The 23,182-nt window shown below is 40.9% G+C and overlaps 1 protein-coding gene across 5 annotated transcripts in view; it reads left to right on the top strand.

Moving 5' to 3' along the window:
- Positions 1–7,931: 7,931 nt before the first annotated feature.
- The window catches only part of LOC147032473 (pecanex-like protein 1), a 165,855-nt gene continuing 150,604 nt past the window's right edge, over positions 7,932–23,182 (top strand). For 3 of the 5 annotated variants that reach the window (XM_085870122.1, XM_085870123.1, XM_085870124.1), the window contains exons 1-2: positions 7,933–8,280; positions 22,777–22,854. In XM_085870122.1, the coding sequence (XP_085726248.1) occupies positions 8,128–8,280; positions 22,777–22,854 (231 nt within the window). In that variant the 5' untranslated portion in view covers positions 7,933–8,127. Of the gene's footprint in view, positions 8,281–22,776; positions 22,855–23,182 lie in introns of all 5 variants that reach the window. The other 2 variants (XM_085870126.1, XM_085870125.1) reach the window with 2 other exon arrangements.

Here is a 23,182-nt window from a genome sequence, read left to right on the forward strand (position 1 = left end):
TATCTCTGTATCTCTGTATCTCTGTATCTCTATATCTCTTTATCTCTATCTCTTTATCTCTATATCTCTATATCTCTATATCTCTATATCTCTGTATCTCTGTATCTCTATATCTCTATATCTCTATATCTCTGTATCTCTGTATCTCTGTATCTCTATATCTCTTTATCTCTATCTCTGTATCTCTATATCTCTATCTATATCTCTATATCTCTGTATCTCTGTATCTCTGTATCTCTATATCTCTATATCTCTATATCTCTATATCTCTATATCTCTGTATCTCTGTATCTCTATATCTCTGTATCTCTGTATCTCTATATCTCTGTATCTCTGTATCTCTGTATCTCTGTATCTCTATATCTCTTTATCTCTATCTCTGTATCTCTATATCTCTATCTATATCTCTATATCTCTGTATCTCTGTATCTCTGTATCTCTATATCTCTTTATCTCTATCTCTGTATCTCTATATCTCTATCTATATCTCTATATCTCTGTATCTCTATATCTCTTTATCTCTATCTCTGTATCTCTATATCTCTATCTATATCTCTATATCTCTGTATCTCTGTATCTCTGTATCTCTATATCTCTTTATCTCTATCTCTGTATCTCTATATCTCTATCTATATCTCTATATCTCTATATCTCTGTATCTCTATATCTCTGTATCTCTGTATCTCTGTATCTCTGTATCTCTATATGTCTTTATCTCTATCTCTGTATCTCTATATCTCTATATCTCTGTATCTCTATATCTCTGTATCTCTGTATCTCTATATCTCTTTATCTCTATCTCTGTATCTCTATATCTCTATCTATATCTCTATATCTCTATATCTCTGTATCTCTGTATCTCTGTATCTCTGTATCTCTGTATCTCTATATCTCTATCTATATCTCTATATCTCTATATCTCTGTATCTCTGTATCTCTGTATCTCTGTATCTCTGTATCTCTATATCTCTATCTATATCTCTATATCTCTATATCTCTGTATCTCTATATCTCTGTATCTCTGTATCTCTGTATCTCTGTATCTCTGTATCTCTGTATCTCTGTATCTCTTTATCTCTATATCTCTATATCTCTGTATCTCTATATGTCTGTATCTCTGTATCTCTGTATCTCTGTATCTCTGTATCTCTGTATCTCTATATCTCTATCTATATCTCTATATCTCTATATCTCTGTATCTCTATATCTCTATATCTCTGTATCTCTATATCTCTGTATCTCTGTATCTCTGTATCTCTGTATCTCTGTATCTCTGTATCTCTGTATCTCTTTATCTCTATATCTCTATATCTCTGTATCTCTATATCTCTGTATCTCTGTATCTCTGTATCTCTGTATCTCTGTATCTCTGTATCTCTATATCTCTGTATCTCTATATCTCTGTATCTCTGTATCTCTGTATCTCTGTATCTCTGTATCTCTGTATCTCTGTATCTCTGTATCTCTATATCTCTTTATCTCTATATCTCTATATCTCTGTATCTCTGTATCTCTATATCTCTATATCTCTGTATCTCTATATCTCTGTATCTCTGTATCTCTGTATCTCTGTATCTCTGTATCTCTGTATCTCTGTATCTCTTTATCTCTATATCTCTATATCTCTGTATCTCTATATCTCTGTATCTCTGTATCTCTGTATCTCTGTATCTCTGTATCTCTGTATCTCTGTATCTCTGTATCTCTGTATCTCTATATCTCTTTATCTCTATATCTCTATATCTCTGTATCTCTGTATCTCTATATCTCTATATCTCTTTATCTCTGTATCTCTGTATCTCTATATCTCTGTATCTCTGTATCTCTGTATCTCTGTATCTCTGTATCTCTGTATCTCTATATCTCTGTATCTCTGTATCTCTGTATCTCTTTATCTCTATATCTCTATATCTCTGTATCTCTATATCTCTGTATCTCTGTATCTCTGTATCTCTGTATCTCTGTATCTCTGTATCTCTGTATCTCTGTATCTCTATATCTCTTTATCTCTATATCTCTATATCTCTATATCTCTGTATCTCTATATCTCTATATCTCTGTATCTCTATATCTCTGTATCTCTGTATCTCTGTATCTCTGTATCTCTGTATCTCTGTATCTCTGTATCTCTTTATCTCTATATCTCTATATCTCTGTATCTCTATATCTCTGTATCTCTGTATCTCTGTATCTCTGTATCTCTGTATCTCTGTATCTCTGTATCTCTGTATCTCTGTATCTCTATATCTCTTTATCTCTATATCTCTATATCTCTGTATCTCTGTATCTCTATATCTCTATATCTCTTTATCTCTGTATCTCTGTATCTCTATATCTCTGTATCTCTGTATCTCTGTATCTCTGTATCTCTGTATCTCTGTATCTCTGTATCTCTATATCTCTGTATCTCTGTATCTCTATATCTCTATATCTCTGTATCTCTGTATCTCTGTATCTCTATATCTCTATATCTCTGTATCTCTGTATCTCTGTATCTCTATATCTCTATATCTCTGTATCTCTGTATCTCTGTATCTCTGTATCTCTATATCTCTGTATCTCTGTATCTCTATATCTCTGTATCTCTGTATCTCTATATCTCTATATCTCTGTATCTCTGTATCTCTATATCTCTATATCTCTGTATCTCTGTATCTCTATATCTCTATATCTCTATATCTCTATATCTCTGTATCTCTGTATCTCTATATCTCTGTATCTCTGTATCTCTGTATCTCTGTATCTCTGTATCTCTTTATCTCTATATCTCTATATCTCTGTATCTCTATATCTCTGTATCTCTATATCTCTGTATCTCTGTATCTCTGTATCTCTGTATCTCTGTATCTCTGTATCTCTGTATCTCTGTATCTCTGTATCTCTGTATCTCTTTATCTCTATATCTCTATATCTCTGTATCTCTATATCTCTGTATCTCTGTATCTCTGTATCTCTGTATCTCTGTATCTCTGTATCTCTGTATCTCTGTATCTCTGTATCTCTATATCTCTTTATCTCTATATCTCTATATCTCTGTATCTCTGTATCTCTATATCTCTATATCTCTTTATCTCTGTATCTCTGTATCTCTATATCTCTGTATCTCTGTATCTCTGTATCTCTGTATCTCTGTATCTCTGTATCTCTGTATCTCTATATCTCTGTATCTCTGTATCTCTATATCTCTATATCTCTGTATCTCTGTATCTCTGTATCTCTATATCTCTATATCTCTGTATCTCTGTATCTCTGTATCTCTATATCTCTATATCTCTGTATCTCTGTATCTCTGTATCTCTGTATCTCTATATCTCTGTATCTCTGTATCTCTATATCTCTGTATCTCTGTATCTCTATATCTCTATATCTCTGTATCTCTGTATCTCTATATCTCTATATCTCTGTATCTCTGTATCTCTATATCTCTATATCTCTATATCTCTATATCTCTGTATCTCTGTATCTCTATATCTCTGTATCTCTGTATCTCTGTATCTCTGTATCTCTGTATCTCTATATCTCTATATCTCTGTATCTCTGTATCTCTATATCTCTGTATCTCTGTATCTCTGTATCTCTGTATCTCTGTATCTCTGTATCTCTGTATCTCTGTATCTCTGTATCTCTGTATCTCTATATCTCTGTATCTCTGTATCTCTGTATCTCTATATCTCTGTATCTCTGTATCTCTATATCTCTGTATCTCTGTATCTCTTTATCTCTATATCTCTGTATCTCTGTATCTCTATATCTCTATATCTCTATATCTCTTTATCTCTATATCTCTATATCTCTGTATCTCTATATCTCTATATCTCTGTATCTCTGTATCTCTGTATCTCTGTATCTCTGTATCTCTGTATCACTGTATCTCTGTATCTCTGTATCTCTGTATCTCTATATCTCTGTATCTCTGTATCTCTGTATCTCTGTATCTCTTTATCTCTATATCTCTATATCTCTGTATCTCTATATCTCTGTATCTCTGTATCTCTGTATCTCTGTATCTCTGTATCTCTGTATCTCTGTATCTCTGTATCTCTGTATCTCTATATCTCTTTATCTCTATATCTCTATATCTCTATATCTCTGTATCTCTATATCTCTATATCTCTGTATCTCTATATCTCTGTATCTCTGTATCTCTGTATCTCTGTATCTCTGTATCTCTGTATCTCTGTATCTCTTTATCTCTATATCTCTATATCTCTGTATCTCTATATCTCTGTATCTCTGTATCTCTGTATCTCTGTATCTCTGTATCTCTGTATCTCTGTATCTCTGTATCTCTGTATCTCTATATCTCTTTATCTCTATATCTCTATATCTCTGTATCTCTGTATCTCTATATCTCTATATCTCTTTATCTCTGTATCTCTGTATCTCTATATCTCTGTATCTCTGTATCTCTGTATCTCTGTATCTCTGTATCTCTGTATCTCTGTATCTCTATATCTCTGTATCTCTGTATCTCTATATCTCTATATCTCTGTATCTCTGTATCTCTGTATCTCTATATCTCTATATCTCTGTATCTCTGTATCTCTGTATCTCTATATCTCTATATCTCTGTATCTCTGTATCTCTGTATCTCTATATCTCTGTATCTCTATATCTCTGTATCTCTGTATCTCTATATCTCTATATCTCTGTATCTCTGTATCTCTATATCTCTATATCTCTGTATCTCTGTATCTCTATATCTCTATATCTCTATATCTCTATATCTCTGTATCTCTGTATCTCTATATCTCTGTATCTCTGTATCTCTGTATCTCTGTATCTCTGTATCTCTATATCTCTATATCTCTGTATCTCTGTATCTCTATATCTCTGTATCTCTGTATCTCTGTATCTCTGTATCTCTGTATCTCTGTATCTCTGTATCTCTGTATCTCTGTATCTCTGTATCTCTGTATCTCTATATCTCTGTATCTCTGTATCTCTGTATCTCTATATCTCTGTATCTCTGTATCTCTATATCTCTGTATTTCTGTATCTCTTTATCTCTATATCTCTGTATCTCTGTATCTCTATATCTCTATATCTCTATATCTCTTTATCTCTATATCTCTATATCTCTGTATCTCTATATCTCTATATCTCTGTATCTCTGTATCTCTGTATCTCTGTATCTCTGTATCTCTGTATCACTGTATCTCTGTATCTCTGTATCTCTGTATCTCTATATCTCTGTATCTCTGTATCTCTGTATCTCTGTATCTCTGTATCTCTATATCTCTGTATCTCTGTATCTCTATATCTCTATATCTCTTTATCTCTGTATCTCTGTATCTCTGTATCTCTATATCTCTATATCTCTGTATCTCTTTATCTCTATATCTCTGTATCTCTGTATCTCTATATCTCTGTATCTCTGTATCTCTATATCTCTATATCTCTGTATCTCTGTATCTCTATATCTCTATATCTCTGTATCTCTATATCTCTATATCTCTGTATCTCTGTATCTCTGTATCTCTGTATCTCTGTATCTCTGTATCTCTGTATCTCTGTATCTCTGTATCTCTATATCTCTGTATCTCTATATCTCTATATCTCTGTATCTCTGTATCTCTATATCTCTATATCTCTGTATCTCTATATCTCTATATCTCTGTATCTCTGTATCTCTATATCTCTATATCTCTGTATCTCTATATCTCTGTATCTCTGTATCTCTGTATCTCTGTATCTCTGTATCTCTGTATCTCTGTATCTCTGTATCTCTATATCTCTATATCTCTGTATCTCTGTATATCTGTATCTCTGTATCTCTGTATCTCTATATCTCTATATCTCTTTATCTCTATATCTCTGTATCTCTGTATCTCTATATCTCTATATCTCTATATCTCTTTATCTCTATATCTCTGTATCTCTGTATCTCTATATCTCTATATCTCTGTATCTCTGTATCTCTGTATCTCTGTATCTCTGTATCTCTGTATCTCTGTATCTCTATATCTCTATATCTCTTTATCTCTATATCTCTGTATCTCTGTATCTCTGTATCTCTGTATCTCTGTATCTCTATATCTCTATATCTCTTTATCTCTATATCTCTATATCTCTGTATCTCTGTATCTCTGTATCTCTATATCTCTATATCTCTATATCTCTTTATCTCTATATCTCTATATCTCTGTATCTCTGTATCTCTGTATCTCTATATCTCTATATCTCTGTATCTCTGTATCTCTGTATCTCTGTATCTCTATATCTCTGTATCTCTGTATCTCTATATCTCTGTATCTCTGTATCTCTATATCTCTATATCTCTGTATCTCTGTATCTCTGTATCTCTGTATCTCTATATCTCTATATCTCTGTATCTCTGTATCTCTATATCTCTGTATCTCTGTATCTCTGTATCTCTGTATCTCTGTATCTCTATATCTCTATATCTCTGTATCTCTGTATCTCTATATCTCTATATCTCTATATCTCTATATCTCTGTATCTCTGTATCTCTATATCTCTGTATCTCTGTATCTCTGTATCTCTGTATCTCTGTATCTCTATATCTCTGTATCTCTGTATCTCTGTATCTCTATATCTCTGTATCTCTGTATCTCTGTATCTCTGTATCTCTGTATCTCTATATCTCTATATCTCTGTATCTCTGTATCTCTATATCTCTGTATCTCTGTATCTCTGTATCTCTGTATCTCTGTATCTCTATATCTCTATATCTCTATATCTCTGTATCTCTGTATCTCTATATCTCTGTATCTCTGTATCTCTGTATCTCTGTATCTCTGTATCTCTGTATCTCTGTATCTCTGTATCTCTGTATCTCTGTATCTCTGTATCTCTATATCTCTGTATCTCTGTATCTCTATATCTCTGTATCTCTGTATCTCTTTATCTCTATATCTCTGTATCTCTGTATCTCTATATCTCTATATCTCTGTATCTCTGTATCTCTGTATCTCTGTATCTCTATATCTCTATATCTCTGTATCTCTGTATCTCTGTATCTCTATATCTCTGTATCTCTGTATCTCTGTATCTCTGTATCTCTGTATCTCTATATCTCTATATCTCTTTATCTCTATATCTCTGTATCTCTGTATCTCTATATCTCTGTATCTCTGTATCTCTGTATCTCTATATCTCTTTATCTCTATATCTCTGTATCTCTGTATCTCTGTATCTCTGTATCTCTGTATCTCTGTATCTCTATATCTCTATATCTCTATATCTCTATATCTCTTTATCTCTATATCTCTCTATCTATCTCTATCCCTCTAAACCTCGTTTCCTTTTCGTTAATTCCCCTGATTCTTGCATCCATCTATATGCTCCACTGGCAATTCATAGGCCCAGCTTTCACCTCATTCTTACATGAGCCTCGATCTTGTAAAGAAAGAAAAGTTGTGCGTGCTGTTTGTCTCCATGGGAATGTGATACCGCCATGAAGGTCCTTTTAATTTCTCGTCTGATTGTTCTTTTTGATTCGCTATTTCCTTGTTTCGAGACGTCTTGATTGACATGGCCGTTAATGTGTGTGTTGGGAAAATGAGATGAAATCCGTCTTGTTTCTCTTTAACGTTTTCTCCATCCGATGACAGTGCCATATCATCATCATCATCATCAATCATCGTCATCATTAGCATCATCATCATCAATCATTATCATCATCGACCATCATCATCATCATCATCATCATCATCATCATCATCAACTTATTCTTCTTCCCCCATTTATTTTGGCATTTACAGTTTTCTTCTTCCTCCGCCTCGTCCTCTTCTTCTTATTATTTTGGCATTTCTTCTTCTTCTTCTTCTTCTTCTTCTTCTTCTTCTTCTTCTTCTTCTTCTTCTTCTTCTTCTTCTTCTTCTTCTTCTTCTTCTTCTTCTTCTTCTTCTTCTTCTTCTTCTTCTTCTTCTTCTTCTTCTTCCATCTCTTCAGGGTTTTTGCGAACTTGACGAAAACGCGTTTTGAAGACGGTTTGGCCTCGCGCAGCTTCCGTTACGGCCGGTCAGTCCCCGCGATGGCGGCGGTTTCGTCGATGCGGCCTATTGTGCGCGCCGCGCTCTCCGAATCCCCTCCGCCTGCGGATGCCGAGAGGCGCCAGCTCGGTTGTCGGTGAGGCGCAGGAGAGGTGTATTCGTGAGGAACATGGGTTCACAGGCGCTGCAGTTCCTCCGGCAAGGCCTCTGGGCTTCCCTGAGCGGCGGTTGGTACTTTGACCCGCACCAGAGCAAATTTACCAACACGTTTCACCTGTACGTGTGGCTCTTCCTCGTCTGCTTCCCTTTCACCCTGTACCTGGTACGTCGGCCATCATTTGGTGGCACTATGTCCCCCAGTAACTGGTATCTTACTCACCACAGTATTGGTTACACTAGGTAACACACTACCTGGTTCGTTAGTTCCTCATCATTTGATGACACTATGTCCCCCAGTAACCGGTATCTTACTCACCACAGTATTAGTTACGCTAGGTAACACACCACGTGGTTCGTTAGTTCCTCAACATTTGGTGGCACTATGTCTCCCAGTAACCGGTATCTTACTCACCACGGTATTAGTTACGCGAGGTAACACACCACCTGGTTCGTTAGTTCCTCATCATTTGGTGTTACTATGTCTCCCAGTAACCGGTATCTTACTCACCACAGTATTGGTTACGCGAGGTAACACACTACCTGGTTCGTTAGTTCCTCATCATTTGATGACACTATGTCCCCCAGTAACCGGTATCTTACTCACCACGGTATTAGTTACGCGAGGTAACACACCACCTGGTTCGTTAGTTCCTCATCATTTGGTGTTACTATGTCTCCCAGTAACCGGTATCTTACTCACCACAGTATTGGTTACGCTAGGTAACACACTACCTGGTTCGTTAGTTCCTCATCATTTGGTGGCACTATGTCCCCCAGTAACCGGTATCTTACTCACCACAGTATTAGTTACGCTAGGTAACACACCACGTGGTTCGTTAGTTCCTCAACATTTGGTGGCACTATGTCTCCCAGTAACCGGTATCTTACTCACCACGGTATTAGTTACGCGAGGTAACACACCACCTGGTTCGTTAGTTCCTCATCATTTGGTGTTACTATGTCTCCCAGTAACCGGTATCTTACTCACCACAGTATTGGTTACGCGAGGTAACACACTACCTGGTTCGTTAGTTCCTCATCATTTGATGACACTATGTCCCCCAGTAACCGGTATCTTACTCACCACGGTATTAGTTACGCGAGGTAACACACCACCTGGTTCGTTAGTTCCTCATCATTTGGTGTTACTATGTCTCCCAGTAACCGGTATCTTACTCACCACAGTATTGGTTACGCTAGGTAACACACTACCTGGTTCGTTAGTTCCTCATCATTTGGTGGCACTATGTCCCCCAGTAACCGGTATCTTACTCACCACAGTATTAGTTACGCTAGGTAACACACCACGTGGTTCGTTAGTTCCTCAACATTTGGTGGCACTATGTCTCCCAGTAACCGGTATCTTACTCACCACGGTATTAGTTACGCTAGGAAACACACCACCTGGTTCGTTAGTTCCTCATCATTTGGTGTTACTATGTCTCCCAGTAACCGGTATCTTACTCACCACAGTATTGGTTACGCGAGGTAACACACTACCTGGTTCGTTAGTTCCTCATCATTTGATGACACTATGTCCCCCAGTAACCGGTATCTTACTCACCACGGTATTAGTTACGCGAGGTAACACACCACCTGGTTCGTTAGTTCCTCATCATTTGGTGTTACTATGTCTCCCAGTAACCGGTATCTTACTCACCACAGTATTGGTTACGCTAGGTAACACACTACCTGGTTCGTTAGTTCCTCATCATTTGGTGGCACTATGTCCCCCAGTAACCGGTATCTTACTCACCACAGTATTAGTTACGCTAGGTAACACACCACGTGGTTCGTTAGTTCCTCAACATTTGGTGGCACTATGTCTCCCAGTAACCGGTATCTTACTCACCACGGTATTAGTTACGCTAGGTAACACACCACCTGGTTCGTTAGTTCCTCATCATTTGGTGTTACTATGTCTCCCAGTAACCGGTATCTTACTCACCACAGTATTGGTTACGCGAGGTAACACACTACCTGGTTCGTTAGTTCCTCATCATTTGATGACACTATGTCCCCCAGTAACCGGTATCTTACTCACCACGGTATTAGTTACGCGAGGTAACACACCACCTGGTTCGTTAGTTCCTCATCATTTGGTGTTACTATGTCTCCCAGTAACCGGTATCTTACTCACCACAGTATTGGTTACGCTAGGTAACACACTACCTGGTTCGTTAGTTCCTCATCATTTGGTGGCACTATGTCCCCCAGTAACCGGTATCTTACTCACCACAGTATTAGTTACGCTAAGTAACACACCACGTGGTTCGTTAGTTCCTCAACATTTGGTGGCACTATGTCTCCCAGTAACCGGTATCTTACTCACCACGGTATTAGTTACGCTAGGTAACACACCACCTGGTTCGTTAGTTCCTCATCATTTGGTGTTACTATGTCTCCCAGTAACCGGTATCTTACTCACCACAGTATTGGTTACGCGAGGTAACACACTACCTGGTTCGTTAGTTCCTCATCATTTGATGACACTATGTCCCCCAGTAACCGGTATCTTACTCACCACGGTATTAGTTACGCGAGGTAACACACCACCTGGTTCGTTAGTTCCTCATCATTTGGTGTTACTATGTCTCCCAGTAACCGGTATCTTACTCACCACAGTATTGGTTACGCTAGGTAACACACTACCTGGTTCGTTAGTTCCTCATCATTTGGTGGCACTATGTCCCCCAGTAACCGGTATCTTACTCACCACAGTATTAGTTACGCTAGGTAACACACCACGTGGTTCGTTAGTTCCTCAACATTTGGTGGCACTATGTCTCCCAGTAACTGGTATCTTACTCACCACGGTATTAGTTACGCTAGGTAACACACCACCTTGTTCGTTAGTTCCTCATCATTTGGTGGCACTATGTCTCCCAGTAACCGGTATCTTACTCACCACGGTATTAGTTACGCTAGGTAACGCACCACCTGGTTCGTTAGTTCCTCATCATTTGGTGGCACTATGTCTCCCAGTAACCGGTATCTTACTCACCACAGTATTAGTTACGCTAGGTAACACACCACGTGGTTCGTTAGTTCCTCATCATTTGGTGGCACTATGTCTCCCAGTAACCGGTATCTTACTCACCACGGTATTAGTTACGCGAGGTAACGCACCACCTGGTTCGTTCGTTCCTCATCATTTGGTGGCACTATGTCTCCCAGTAACCGGTATCTTACTCACCACGGTATTAGTTACGCTAGGTAACGCACCACCTGGTTCGTTAGTTCCTCATCATTTGGTGGCACTATGTCTCCCAGTAACCGGTATCTTACTCACCACAGTATTGGTTACGCTAGGTAACACACCAACTGGTTCGTTAGTTCCTCATCATTTGGTGGCACTATGTCCCCCAGTAACCGGTATCTTACTCACCACAGTATTAGTTACGCTAGGTAACGCACCACGTGGTTCGTTAATTCCTCATCATTTGGTGGCACTATGTCCCCCAGTAACCGGTATCTTACTCACCATAGTATTGGTTACGCGAGGTAACACACCACGTGGTTCGTTAGTTCCTCAACATTTGGTGGCACTATGTCTCCCAGTAACCGGTATCTTACTCACCACAGTAATGGTTACGTGAGGTTACGTACTACCTGGTTCGTTAGATCCTCATCATTTGGTGGCACTATGTCTCCCAGTAACCGGTATCTTATTCACCACGGTATTAGTTACTCTAGGTAACACACCACCTGGTTTGTTAGTTCCTCATCATTTGATGACACTATGTCCCCAGTCACCGGTATCTTACTCGCCACAGTATTGGTTACGTGAGGTTACATACTACCTGGTTCGTTAGTTCCTCATCATTTGGTGGCACTATGTCTCCCAGTAACCGGTATCTTACTCACCACGGTATTAGTTACGCTAGGTAACACACCACCTGGTTCGTTAGTTCCTCATCATTTGGTGGCACTATGTCTCCCAGTAACCGGTATCTTACTCACCACGGTATTGGTTATGCTAGGTAACACACCACCTGGTTCGTTAATTCCTCATCATTTGGTGGCACTATGTCTCCCAGTAACCGGTATCTTACTCACCACAGTATTGCTTACGCGTGGCGTAAGCAATACTGTGGTGAGTATTGCTGAGTGAGTATAAGGTGGCGGCTTGGGATCCCAGGGTCCTGAGTTCAAGCCCCGTTGGCTGCTGAATTAACACCAGGAGGTTGACTCAGCCTGTCATCCTTCCGAGGTCGGCGAGATGAGTACCAGTGTACTGGTCCCGGTGTATGCCCCGGTTAGAATAGGTGTACCATATCCCGGTGTGTCGTAAGAGGCGACCAGGGTTGGCGTCAGGAAGGGCATCCGGACATAAAACATTGCCTCAAGAAAAAAGCCAAACCGCTGCACAGCAGGGAAAAATGGCTGTAAAAACGGTCATTTTATTGGGATTCTTTATAAAGACGCTCTTCTTGGTATAAAGTGTTGGCATTCCACAGAGAATGTCTGCTGCCTTTGGATAAGAGCAGTTAATGCTTCAAAATCCTGCAGACAGGATCAAAGTTGGAAAACCATGAACAATGGAAGTATCTCATTTTGGTGATTATGACAAGACGTATTTTGGGATGCTGAATCTGAATCGAGTGTTCGCCATGCTCGATTTTGAATTTTTAACCCTTTTATGGTCGACTCAAAATAACGGCCATTTTTCAGCAAGTTCACTTGACTCAGGGACTGGAGTTTTGATATTTTCAATATAAATCTACCAGAAAACAGCGTACAGTCGTGATAATTGGATATTCTGTACATCGTTGGCCATAAATACATGGTAAAACAAAGCGGGTTTACAGATGTGCTGAACTTCTGACTATTTGACAATTGGGCTGCAATGCAACTAAACGAATTCATGTTTTGTAAATTTCTTTGCCCGTATGAGCCAGTCAAAGGTGTGTATGATGTTTGAAGATTCCATCCTGCTGCAGAGAGAGTACCAAGAACATTTTATGTCTGATCCCAAAACACCCCCACTCGCTCAGATTCATTATTTTGTGCTTACTTTGCATGTCATTTTTACCACGCAGTACCAAGCAATGTATGTGTATGGCCATCCTAACTCGTACGCTTACATGCATTTAAGCATCCCAACTCCAGAATCGCTGAGTGATTATCTTTGTCAGCTGAGGATCTGGTTACCTCTGACATTGTGCTTGTCAGTTGGGCCTGAATTCAGCTCAAAGGCTTTGTTGTTGAAAACATCTGTGTAAAGCACACGAGGATGGAGAGTGAGTAGACTTCAAAGCACCCGTACAGAAGAATAAGGCTCCAACATCTGCCTTGTTGTTTATCGCAATCGACCAAACAAAAGACAAGCAGAACTATTAAAGTGGACAGAACTATCTTACAAAGATTTATAACTGCTTATAGAGCAGGGCACACGGTGCACCTCAAAAATAATCTTACAGCACAAGCTGATGCCAGTGCCACTGCCACCAGCAAAAACCGATGGAAGCCGACACACTGCCAATAAATTACTACAAGCCAAAGTGCTAACCACTGATGTCACTACCCCCAACAATTGTTTCTTTAAGTGGGACAACCTGCATAGTCATTGGTGATGGCTCTGGGAAAGCCAACAGACAAAATGACATTTGGTGAATTTGCAGAAACATTAGCCAAAAGAGTATACAACATGGCAGAAGTCTATGACAAGATTGATGTAGCAATTGATAGATATTGGAAAGACTCCATCAAAGTGGGCACAAGAGTGAAACGCAAACATGGCTTGCAACCTGCGAGACGTCGTGTGGAAAGTCTCGCAATACCGCTACCAGCGAACTGATCAAACGTTATGGCATTGAAAGAAAATAAAGAAGATCTTACCTTGTTTCTATCTGATCACCCTATTGAATGTAGCCCAACAAACAAAATTGTTGTTGTCTCCGGAGGACTTGCAGAACCTACAACGGTGAAGTATTCTGATCATCTGGGAGGGGTAAGTTACTTTATTATTTGGAGGAATGTTGGAGGATTAATTACTTTTGTCCTGTCTGCTGTTGAAGAATTGAAACTAAAAGCCTTCTTGTGTCTCTAATTGCCAATCATTAAGTACTTCCTGCCTCAGTGGACATTTTGAGTTGTGGCGGACGTGGGGTTAATACATATTCTAAACTTCTCAGTCTGTTGTGTATTGTAGTTGAATTCTCGAGCCAATGAAACCGAAGAAAACTGAAAGATCTTGTTGAAATGGAGACTGTTGAAGCGATGTCGGAGAATATTTCATGAAAACCAAAAAGAATATGGACGTTATTTTGAGTCGGCCATTAATAAGTTAGAAACTCAGAATCGAATGTGGCAAACACTTTAATCAAACTCAGCATATCCTAAAATGCAAAGTGAGCCTGAATGCCTATCATTAACGTGAAATGCTTACAACTACCATTTTTTTTTTTTTCAAAATTTGTCCGAGAGTACTGGCTTTTTATTTTTAATTTTTATTTATTAATTTTTTTTGTATTGTTTTTCGTAACGTCACATGGGGTATAGACAGGGTCGCAGTTGGAAGGCTGTTGAACCATGTGATAGATAATTTATTTATTTTAAAGTACTGTACAGTTTTCTGAGCCTCATGTAGGAGCTTGTGTGTGTAAAAGGCATGGGACAAGGCCATTAGGTGACACATTGTTTTTAAATTTAAAAGGACAGGTCTGTGGACATATCGACGTTGAGGAAATAGTGTATGGAATTTGAACCTGAGATCGCAGTATTACTCGCACCAAACAGGACAACCTTCGAGGGCACGTCTCGATGTCCTTCATTGTAATATCTTGAATTGTTTTATGATCGACGCATCACTGTGGTTATATAAAGAGCTGTAGTCGATTCTGAATATTCATCCGAAGACTCGGCCATCGTTCTGTTGTACCAATCTGTCATCGAATCCCACTGATGGAAATCCATATATTGTCAACGGCTTTGAGTTCTTCACCTTGCGGACAGCTCGTTTCCAATGTTTGCATCATCCCAACACACCTTCCCTCGACAAAATTGCATTTCATTACTTCCTCCTCCATTCCCATTGTGCTGCATGGAATGTTTCTGAGAAAACCAAACGTGTTCAAAGCTGAATTCTTTATTAGACTTTGTTTTTGAAACATTAAATATATGTGTGACTTTTCATTTGTTTTTTGTTTTTTTTTTGATAAAATTTTTTTTTCTATACAACGGTCTCGGCTCATGAAGGAGCAATTGGAAACATTGTTTGTTTTGTTTGTCGAGATGTATCCACTTTTAATCCTTGTTTGTTAAACATCTTCGAAAGGAGCATCTTTACCTGGGAATGAAACACCGCATACCGCACGATTATTGTCATAAAATATTCATTTATTTTGGCAAAGCGCCTTCTTTCTTCCCTTTTGTCCGATATTCCCTCGTGCCATTTTCCAAACCAAAAATAAATTTTAAACTATAAAGTATAAATCCAATGAAAGATATCTTGAATAGCCATTGGCATGGAATAAGCACAAGGTAGAGTATCATTCAGTTATGAAATGATTATTGCAACTATAAAATTTTATAACAAGCTCGAAGAGATACCCGAACCTTTTGCGGAAGGAATTTATAGTTTTGAAAAAGGGAGCCAGGTGCTGTGTATAATTTCAATTAATTCATCACGCATAATTTAGCAGGCAATAACTATAATAATGTAACGATTAATGCAATATTTAATTTTATAAACACAGACAATAATATGATACAATAAGGCAATACTACATGATAATGACAACTACAGTGCCTCTGGATAGACAACATTTCGAGTCTGGCTGTTGGGTACCAGAATTGTGAGCTTGGTGATGTACACAAGATGATGATTTGTAATACTGCCTACCACCGGGTGGTGCTATACGAGACACATTTACAGAGAGAGAATTGGGGTTTTCCCCCCACCCTGAACCCCCTACCCTGTAAGTTTGAAAATGTTTTCTTGCATCTCCATTTGCCAAAAGGATTCCAACGGTATGCAATGTGATGGGGTTACTGTCGGTGGGGCCCATTCTATCGATGGCCATATGGTAAGACAGACAGAAAAACTTTATAATCGTGGGAAATCTTCCCACGGGTATAAAATGTATGACATTTGGCCATCTTGAGTTTGCCCCTGCTCGTCAAGTCTTCCAAAATGGGTACTGGCAATTCATCAGATCCAGAAATGATGATGTGTATACAATTTATTTGCTTCACGTAACATGTGAATACATGTCCACGCACATGTGAAATGCAGTTTGTTTATAAATCCCAGATATCTGAAATGGCTGTGCTTGGAGCAGAGTCGAATTGCAACTTTGGATATTGTCTCGGGAGTTGCGATATTTTCCATCATTACCTTGATGAAGTTGTTGTGGTCGAGCAGGTACGGCAAATAGTGGAGGTAATTGAACTTTCCCCTTGGAGCAACATGGTATAAATCCATCTCCTTTCCCTGTTGATTCATTTGTGAAATGTATCACAGAACGGGACACGCATGGTGCGGCCATAGGACCGCAATTGTGCTCTTGGACAGTATTATCAGATACTTCGTCCGATTCATTACGGCTGCTGCTGTATATTTTCTGAGGACACATTACTCTCCAAAGTCTTTGTTGCTCAGCATTCTGTGCAAGTCTGTGTTGAAGATGATGAGCCATCTCATTCTCGCACCTCATTCTTTTTATTTATGCTTCCCGTGCAAGTAAGTCTCTGATTACATTAATCAGCTGATTCAATCTGTTCCCTCATTCTATTATTCATTTTGGAAATGGCAGTTCCATACGCAACGAGTCTCATCCTCCAGTTTAACCTCCCTCCGATTGATGCCTCGACCTGCATGCCAAATGCCAGGGTGGTAGTTTATAGCTGGGTTGGGATTCCAACCCTGGTTAGGTCGCTCAAAGCCGAATGTGCAATCCTTTAAGAGTCTAAGCTATGCTGGCAGGCCATAAAACAATAAATGCAATGCAATGTGATGGATTTGAAATAATACTTTACCTTTACTCTGCCTAACATGTGTGACGTCATCATGTCGATGTCATCCTGCTTCACACAGGAGCTTTACACTTGGGTGACTAGGATCCGAGTACCTAAGAATTGCAACTATTTATTGTGACTACGTTTCAAGAATGAAACATTTTATTGTGACAACTGTCGAAAGAATGCAACCCAACTGGAAAAGTCCCTGGGAAAAAAAGTGTTGTGGGCGGTGTTTATGGGCATTACACCCTTATGTCCAGCGAAAACCGAAATTTCTCTCTTCGTTCGTGTACAGCATACAAAAGGACATTAAAAAAAAAAGATAAGAGAAGATTTAAAATAAACTTCTTTAAAGTGCATGTGTGCAAAACTTGTAAAATAAGAATGAAATTGGATGGTGAATTAGAGTTAAGATATAGCCGTGAGGGAGTCTGAATGGACTTTATATTACAGGCCTTAATTTCACTTAATAAAATGCATTTTTGTCTAAAAACACTATTTTTCTTCCTGTAATTTTGCATCTGAGCCTGAAACCATCTTGGTGACGACAAAAAAAAAATGAAATCAGATTTTGAATTGGAGTGAAGGTAAAGCCATGAGAGTGAAAGAAAGTGCGAGCCTTACAAAAGAGGATCCACAGAGCAAGCAAACAATGGTGGTGATTTGATTTTGAAGCCCTGAGTGGGGGACGCCCCACACTGAATCGAGAACGGATGGATGCAGATTATATATACAGTGGGGAGAACAAGTATTTGATACACTGCCGATTTTGCAGGTTTTCCCACTTACAAAGCACGTAGAGGTCTGTAATTTTTATCATAGGTACGCTTCAACTATGAAAGACGGAATCTAAAACAAAAATCCTGAAAATCACATTGTATGATTTTTAAATAATTAATTTGCATTTTATTGTATGAAATAAGTATTTGAGACATCAGAAAAACAGAACTTAATATTTAGTACAGAAACCTTTGTTTGCAATTACAGAGATCAGACGTTTCCTGTAGTTCTTAACCAGGTTTGCACAGACTGCAGCAGGGATTTTGGCCCACTCCTCCATACAGATCTTCTCCAGATCCTTCAGGTTTCTTGGCGGTCGCTGGGCAACACAAACTTTCAGCTCCCTCCAAAGATTTTCTATTGGGTTCAGGTCTGGTGACTGGCGAGGCCACTCCAGGCCCTTGAGATGCTTCTTACGGAGCCACTCCTTAGTTGCCCTGGCTGTGTGTTTTGGGTCGTTGTCATGCTGGAAGACCCAGCCACGCCCCATCTTCAATGCTCTTGTTGAGGGAAGGAGGTTGTTGGCCAAGATCTCGCGATACATGGCCCCATCCATCCTCCCCTCAATACGGTGCAGTCGTCCTGTCCCCTTTGCAGAAAAGCATCCCCAAAGAATGATGTTTCCACCTCCATGCTTCACGGTTGGGATGGTGTTCTTTGGGTTGTACTCATGCTTCTTCCTCCAAACACGGCGAGTGGAGTTTAAACCAAAAAGCTCGATTTTGGTCTCAGACCACATCACTTTCTCCCATTCCTCCTCTGGATCATACAGATGGTCATTGGCAAACTTCAGACGGGCCTGGACATGCGCTGGCTTGAGCAGAGGGACCTTGCGTGCGCTGCAGGATTTTAATCCATGACGGCGTAGTGTGTTACTTATGGTTTTCTTCGATACTGTGGTCCCAGCTCTCTTCAGGTCATTGACCAGGTCCTGCCATGTAGTTCTGGGCTGATCCCTCACCTTTCTCATGATCATTGAGGCTCCACGAGGTGAGATCTTGCATGGAGCCCCAGACCGAGGGAGATTGACTGTTATCTTGAACTTCTTCCATTTTCTAATAATTGCGCCAACAGTTGTTGCCTTCTCACCAAGCTGCTTTCGTATTGTCCTGAAGCCCATCCCAGCCTTGTGCAAGTCTACAATTTTGTTCCTGATGTCCTTAGACAGCTCTCTGGTCTTGCCCATTGTGGAGAGGTTGGAGTCTGATTGATTGAGTGTGGACAGCTGTCTTTTATGAAGGTAACGAGTTCAAACAGGTGCAGTTAATACAGGTAATGAGTGGAGAATGGGAGGGCTTCTTAAAGACAAAACTAACAGGTCTGTGAGAGCCGGAATTCTTGCTGTTTGGTAGGAGATCAAATACATATTTCATGCAATAAAATGCAAATTAATTATTTAAAAATCGTACAATGTGATTTTCAGGATTTTTGTTTTAGACTCAGTCTTTCACAGTTAAAGTGTACCTATGATAAAAATTACAGACCTCTACGTGCTTTGTAAGTGGGAAAACCTGCAAAATCGGCAGTGTATCAAATACTTGTTCTCCTCACTGTATATGATATTGTTGCGAATTCGCTCCCACCGGCGTGCGAGCGGCTACGTAACTCGAATCGCGGCACGTCGCCCACCGGACGGACAATTCTGTCGTGACCCTCGCGGACTAACGCCGGGAGCTAGTCACGGGTGGGCCTTTTGACCTCACCATGATCGTGCCAATCGGCCCCCCACGTGGGATAGGGTTGTTCGCCCAATTCGACCTACTTAAGTACCCACGCGGAGGGTAGGCCGGGCGATCGCACCTCGCCGCAGGTTGACTCCGGACACGGGCCACTTTAAGCGACCCGTTCCGTACTATCAGGATAACTGAGCGGTGTTATCGTCGGCCTCGACGGTTCCGATTAATTATCGGGCGTATTAAGCCCACTACCAACCCTTTACGTGAAGCAAGATGGAGATTCAATTAAAGACAAGACGAAGCGAAACGGGAAAAACAGTTCAACATAATGCACATTTATTCCGCGGCACACGGAGAGCACACATATACAATTACAACAATTATGCACCAAAAGCAGATGTAACAAAAGAAACACAACAATGAAGATGTACTACCGACTACGCGAGCACACGGCAACACTTACACAGTTTTACTTTACAGACGGCGCCGACAACACATTTACTCAAAAGCAAAAGAAAAGGGCCACCCTCAACGACAAGGGGACATACGGGGCCTGTGGGCCGCGAGACCGGGTAGATCCTACCCTTGTCTTGTCTTGTGATGAGCCGCAAATGTGGCGGAGTGGCAGTGCCCCGACTCCACGCTCCTTCGCGGGTTTCGTTGGCGCTGCTTGGAGTGGGGTGGGAACGGGGCCCCCTTTTCACACTATCTCAGCGCGGGGGGGAAAAAGGGGGGAATTGTTGATGCTCTGGGGAAAGAGGATAGCTGGCTTGCTTGGGTCCCGCGACGAGCGACTCCACTGCGAGCTCGTCGCCGACCGCCGTCTTCCTTGCCTTGGGCCCGAGCTATTCGACCTCCTCCCCAATTCTCCTCAGCCGATTGCAGCAAACCACCTCGACCGCGCTCCAGGCTTCAGGCTTCCCCTCTCTGCAGCTCCCCGACAGACTCCGAACCCCGACAGACTGCCACTCTCCAGACCCGACTTGACTCGCGGCTCCACAGACTGCTCCTCTCCAGACCCGACTTGACTGCCTCGACCTGACCAAATTCACCCCGCGCTCGGCGCCTTATAGTCCGGCAGGAGAACCCATATGCAAATTTCTGGATCAGAACGAGCTCGGGGGTGGAGCCACGCTCGCCCATTGGATGGAGAAAAAGGGGCGTGAGTCTCCCCTGATCCTCGAATTTGCATATCCCGATTCTACTCCGACGCGCCTGGAGGCGGGGCCAAACCGCCCCGCGCATGCTGATTGGACTGATCAGAAGTGGGCGTGTATCATTCCTGATCCGACTTCTCCTCGGAAAGGCCGCACTTTGCACCCGCGGCTCGGCGCGCGTCCCGCACGAGGCCAGGACAGCCTGACGCTCGGTGCCCACAAGCGGTGCGGGAATGGCCGCAGAAGGAGAGGCGAAGGTGGTGGAGGGTTTAAAGTGGTGGTCCATGGCCATGGCGACGTTTGGAATGGCGGTGATGCGATGTTTGCGGGAGCGAGTTGTGAAGGTAAGGGTCGCGGCTGTTGGCGTTGTTGTTGTTGTGAAGCGGCGTTGTGGTTGGTGGTTGTTGTGTGATGGCGGTTGAGACGTGGTTGGTTCAAAATAAAGATAGAACAGAAAAACGGCTATCTTAAAGGGTTGCAGCCCGAATGAATCACATTTATTCCCTCTAAACAACGGGTTTGGGGTTAACTACACATGTACTTACAGAGATATCTCACCTACAGGACCTGAATGGTGGTTTGCGAATTTCCTCAACCGCAACAATATTGTGGGTTAGGGTTAGGTTGATCCCCCCCCCCCCCCCGACCCAAATTGTGATGGACGGGCGGTTTAACACCGGCCAGGCCGGATAGGTGAGCGGTTTTCCTGAGGCGGTGGACACGTGATTCTCAGATATTAGGAAGTTCTAGTTTGACGTGTACCTGTTTCCAGGGTCTTGAAAAACGACCTAAGGTTCCCTGCCCCTGGTTCATCTTGTCTTCAGAGGAAACCCTCCAGGATTCCTGTTTTCAGCTTTAGCAATGGAATGAAGATCCTGTCTGTTTGCCCTCTCAGGATGCTTGGCATCCACTTTGGTTAAACCCTAAAAGCATTGTGTAATTGTGGTTATTGACAACTTTCTTCTGTTTGTTGGAAAAATGTGATTTTGTTTGTTATCTTGCCAAAACGAAGTTTTTGCAAGATATGTTAGTCAGCTTGTATGTTTTTTTTAATTTTTATTTTTTTTGTCTGTAATCACGTATAAATCACTCTGCAGAGCACAGTTATCATTGGAAATTTTTGTAACTTTGCATATCAGAGGCCTATAGAGGTCCCTTTCAGCGCATAAAATTTTCAAGGTCAAGGTCAAAGGTCAAGGTCACTTTGTCACAAATCAGGGGAGTCGACGAAACCCTTATTTTTTTGAGTAATTTTGATCGGATCGTCTTCAAACTTCATGGGAATATAGTTCATGGTCTGGCGCTCAGCTGATTAATTTTTGGTGGCGATCGGCCTTGACCTTCATGGTTAGCGCTGGAGGTCGAAAGTTTTTGACCCCAAGGTCAAATTTTGAAATCTTAAGTACCATATCGTGTAGTACCTCAAATTGAACACCTCGATGAGTGCTTTCTAGATATGTCAACCTTGAGACATTATGACGTCATTTGGTGACGTTGAGGCAAACGCATATTTTTCATGGTTACTCTGTAGAACGATTCTCATCGGAATCTCTCGTAGGCAGATATTCCTCAAGGAGTCGCTCCTGGTGGATAGCAGCTCTGTTCACCTCAGTGTGACCTTTAAGAAGTCACACGTGGTCAACCTTTGGCAAGATACGGGTCACCCTGTGGGTGACATTGGTTTTTATATTATTTTTTTAGCAATGGATCTATGAATTGGGCTTCACACTGGTACATTGTTTTTATGGGAATATGGTACCAGTTAAATACAGCACTAGTTAAAATACCCGATATTATAATATGCTCATTCCTGTTTGTTTGTTTCTCTGTCTATCCACTGATTTTTCTCTTAAACTTTTCAACCACGGACCATAAAACCCATATCGTTATCAAGGTCTCTGTCCAAGGAGTTCCAGTTGTATATTATTTTTGCCATTACAAATGACCTTGCATGTTTTATTTATTAATTTCTTTATTTATTAAAAAAAAAAATCTTTATTTTATTTTTACTGAAGAATTGGAAAATTCTGTCAACTCACAGGATTGTGATTCGAAACAGTTTTTTGTTTACTTTTAACATAGTTCTTAAGGAACGGGAACAGGAACCACGCAGGCATGCTGGACCGGATGGCCTCCTTCTCCTGCACCAAAGTTCCTTATGTATCCTTGTGTAACGTTAAGAACAGGAAGGAATGGGGATGGGAGGACAGAGTTGGGGTTGGGGGGCGGGGGCAGAGAGTTGAGAGATTGTGGTTAAGGCATTGGGAAGGGTGGAGGTGAGTTGGGAAGGGGTGAGGGGGTTGAGTTGAATAAGACAGGGGGAGGAGAGGACAGAGTTGTGGTGGAGGGCAGATAGGTTGGAAAGGGAAGGGGGTTGGGATAGAGGGTTTGCAGACTTGTGGTGGGGGGGGAGGGGGTGGAGGTGAAGTTGAAGAAAGGGGGACGGCAGGATAGAATTAGGGTGGGGCACCAGCAGAGAGAGGGAGGG

Source organism: Eptatretus burgeri, chromosome 2 (genome assembly GCF_056783735.1).
Source record: "Eptatretus burgeri isolate ZD-2024b chromosome 2, Ebu_testis_v1, whole genome shotgun sequence".
Taxonomy (NCBI): domain Eukaryota; kingdom Metazoa; phylum Chordata; class Myxini; order Myxiniformes; family Myxinidae; genus Eptatretus; species Eptatretus burgeri.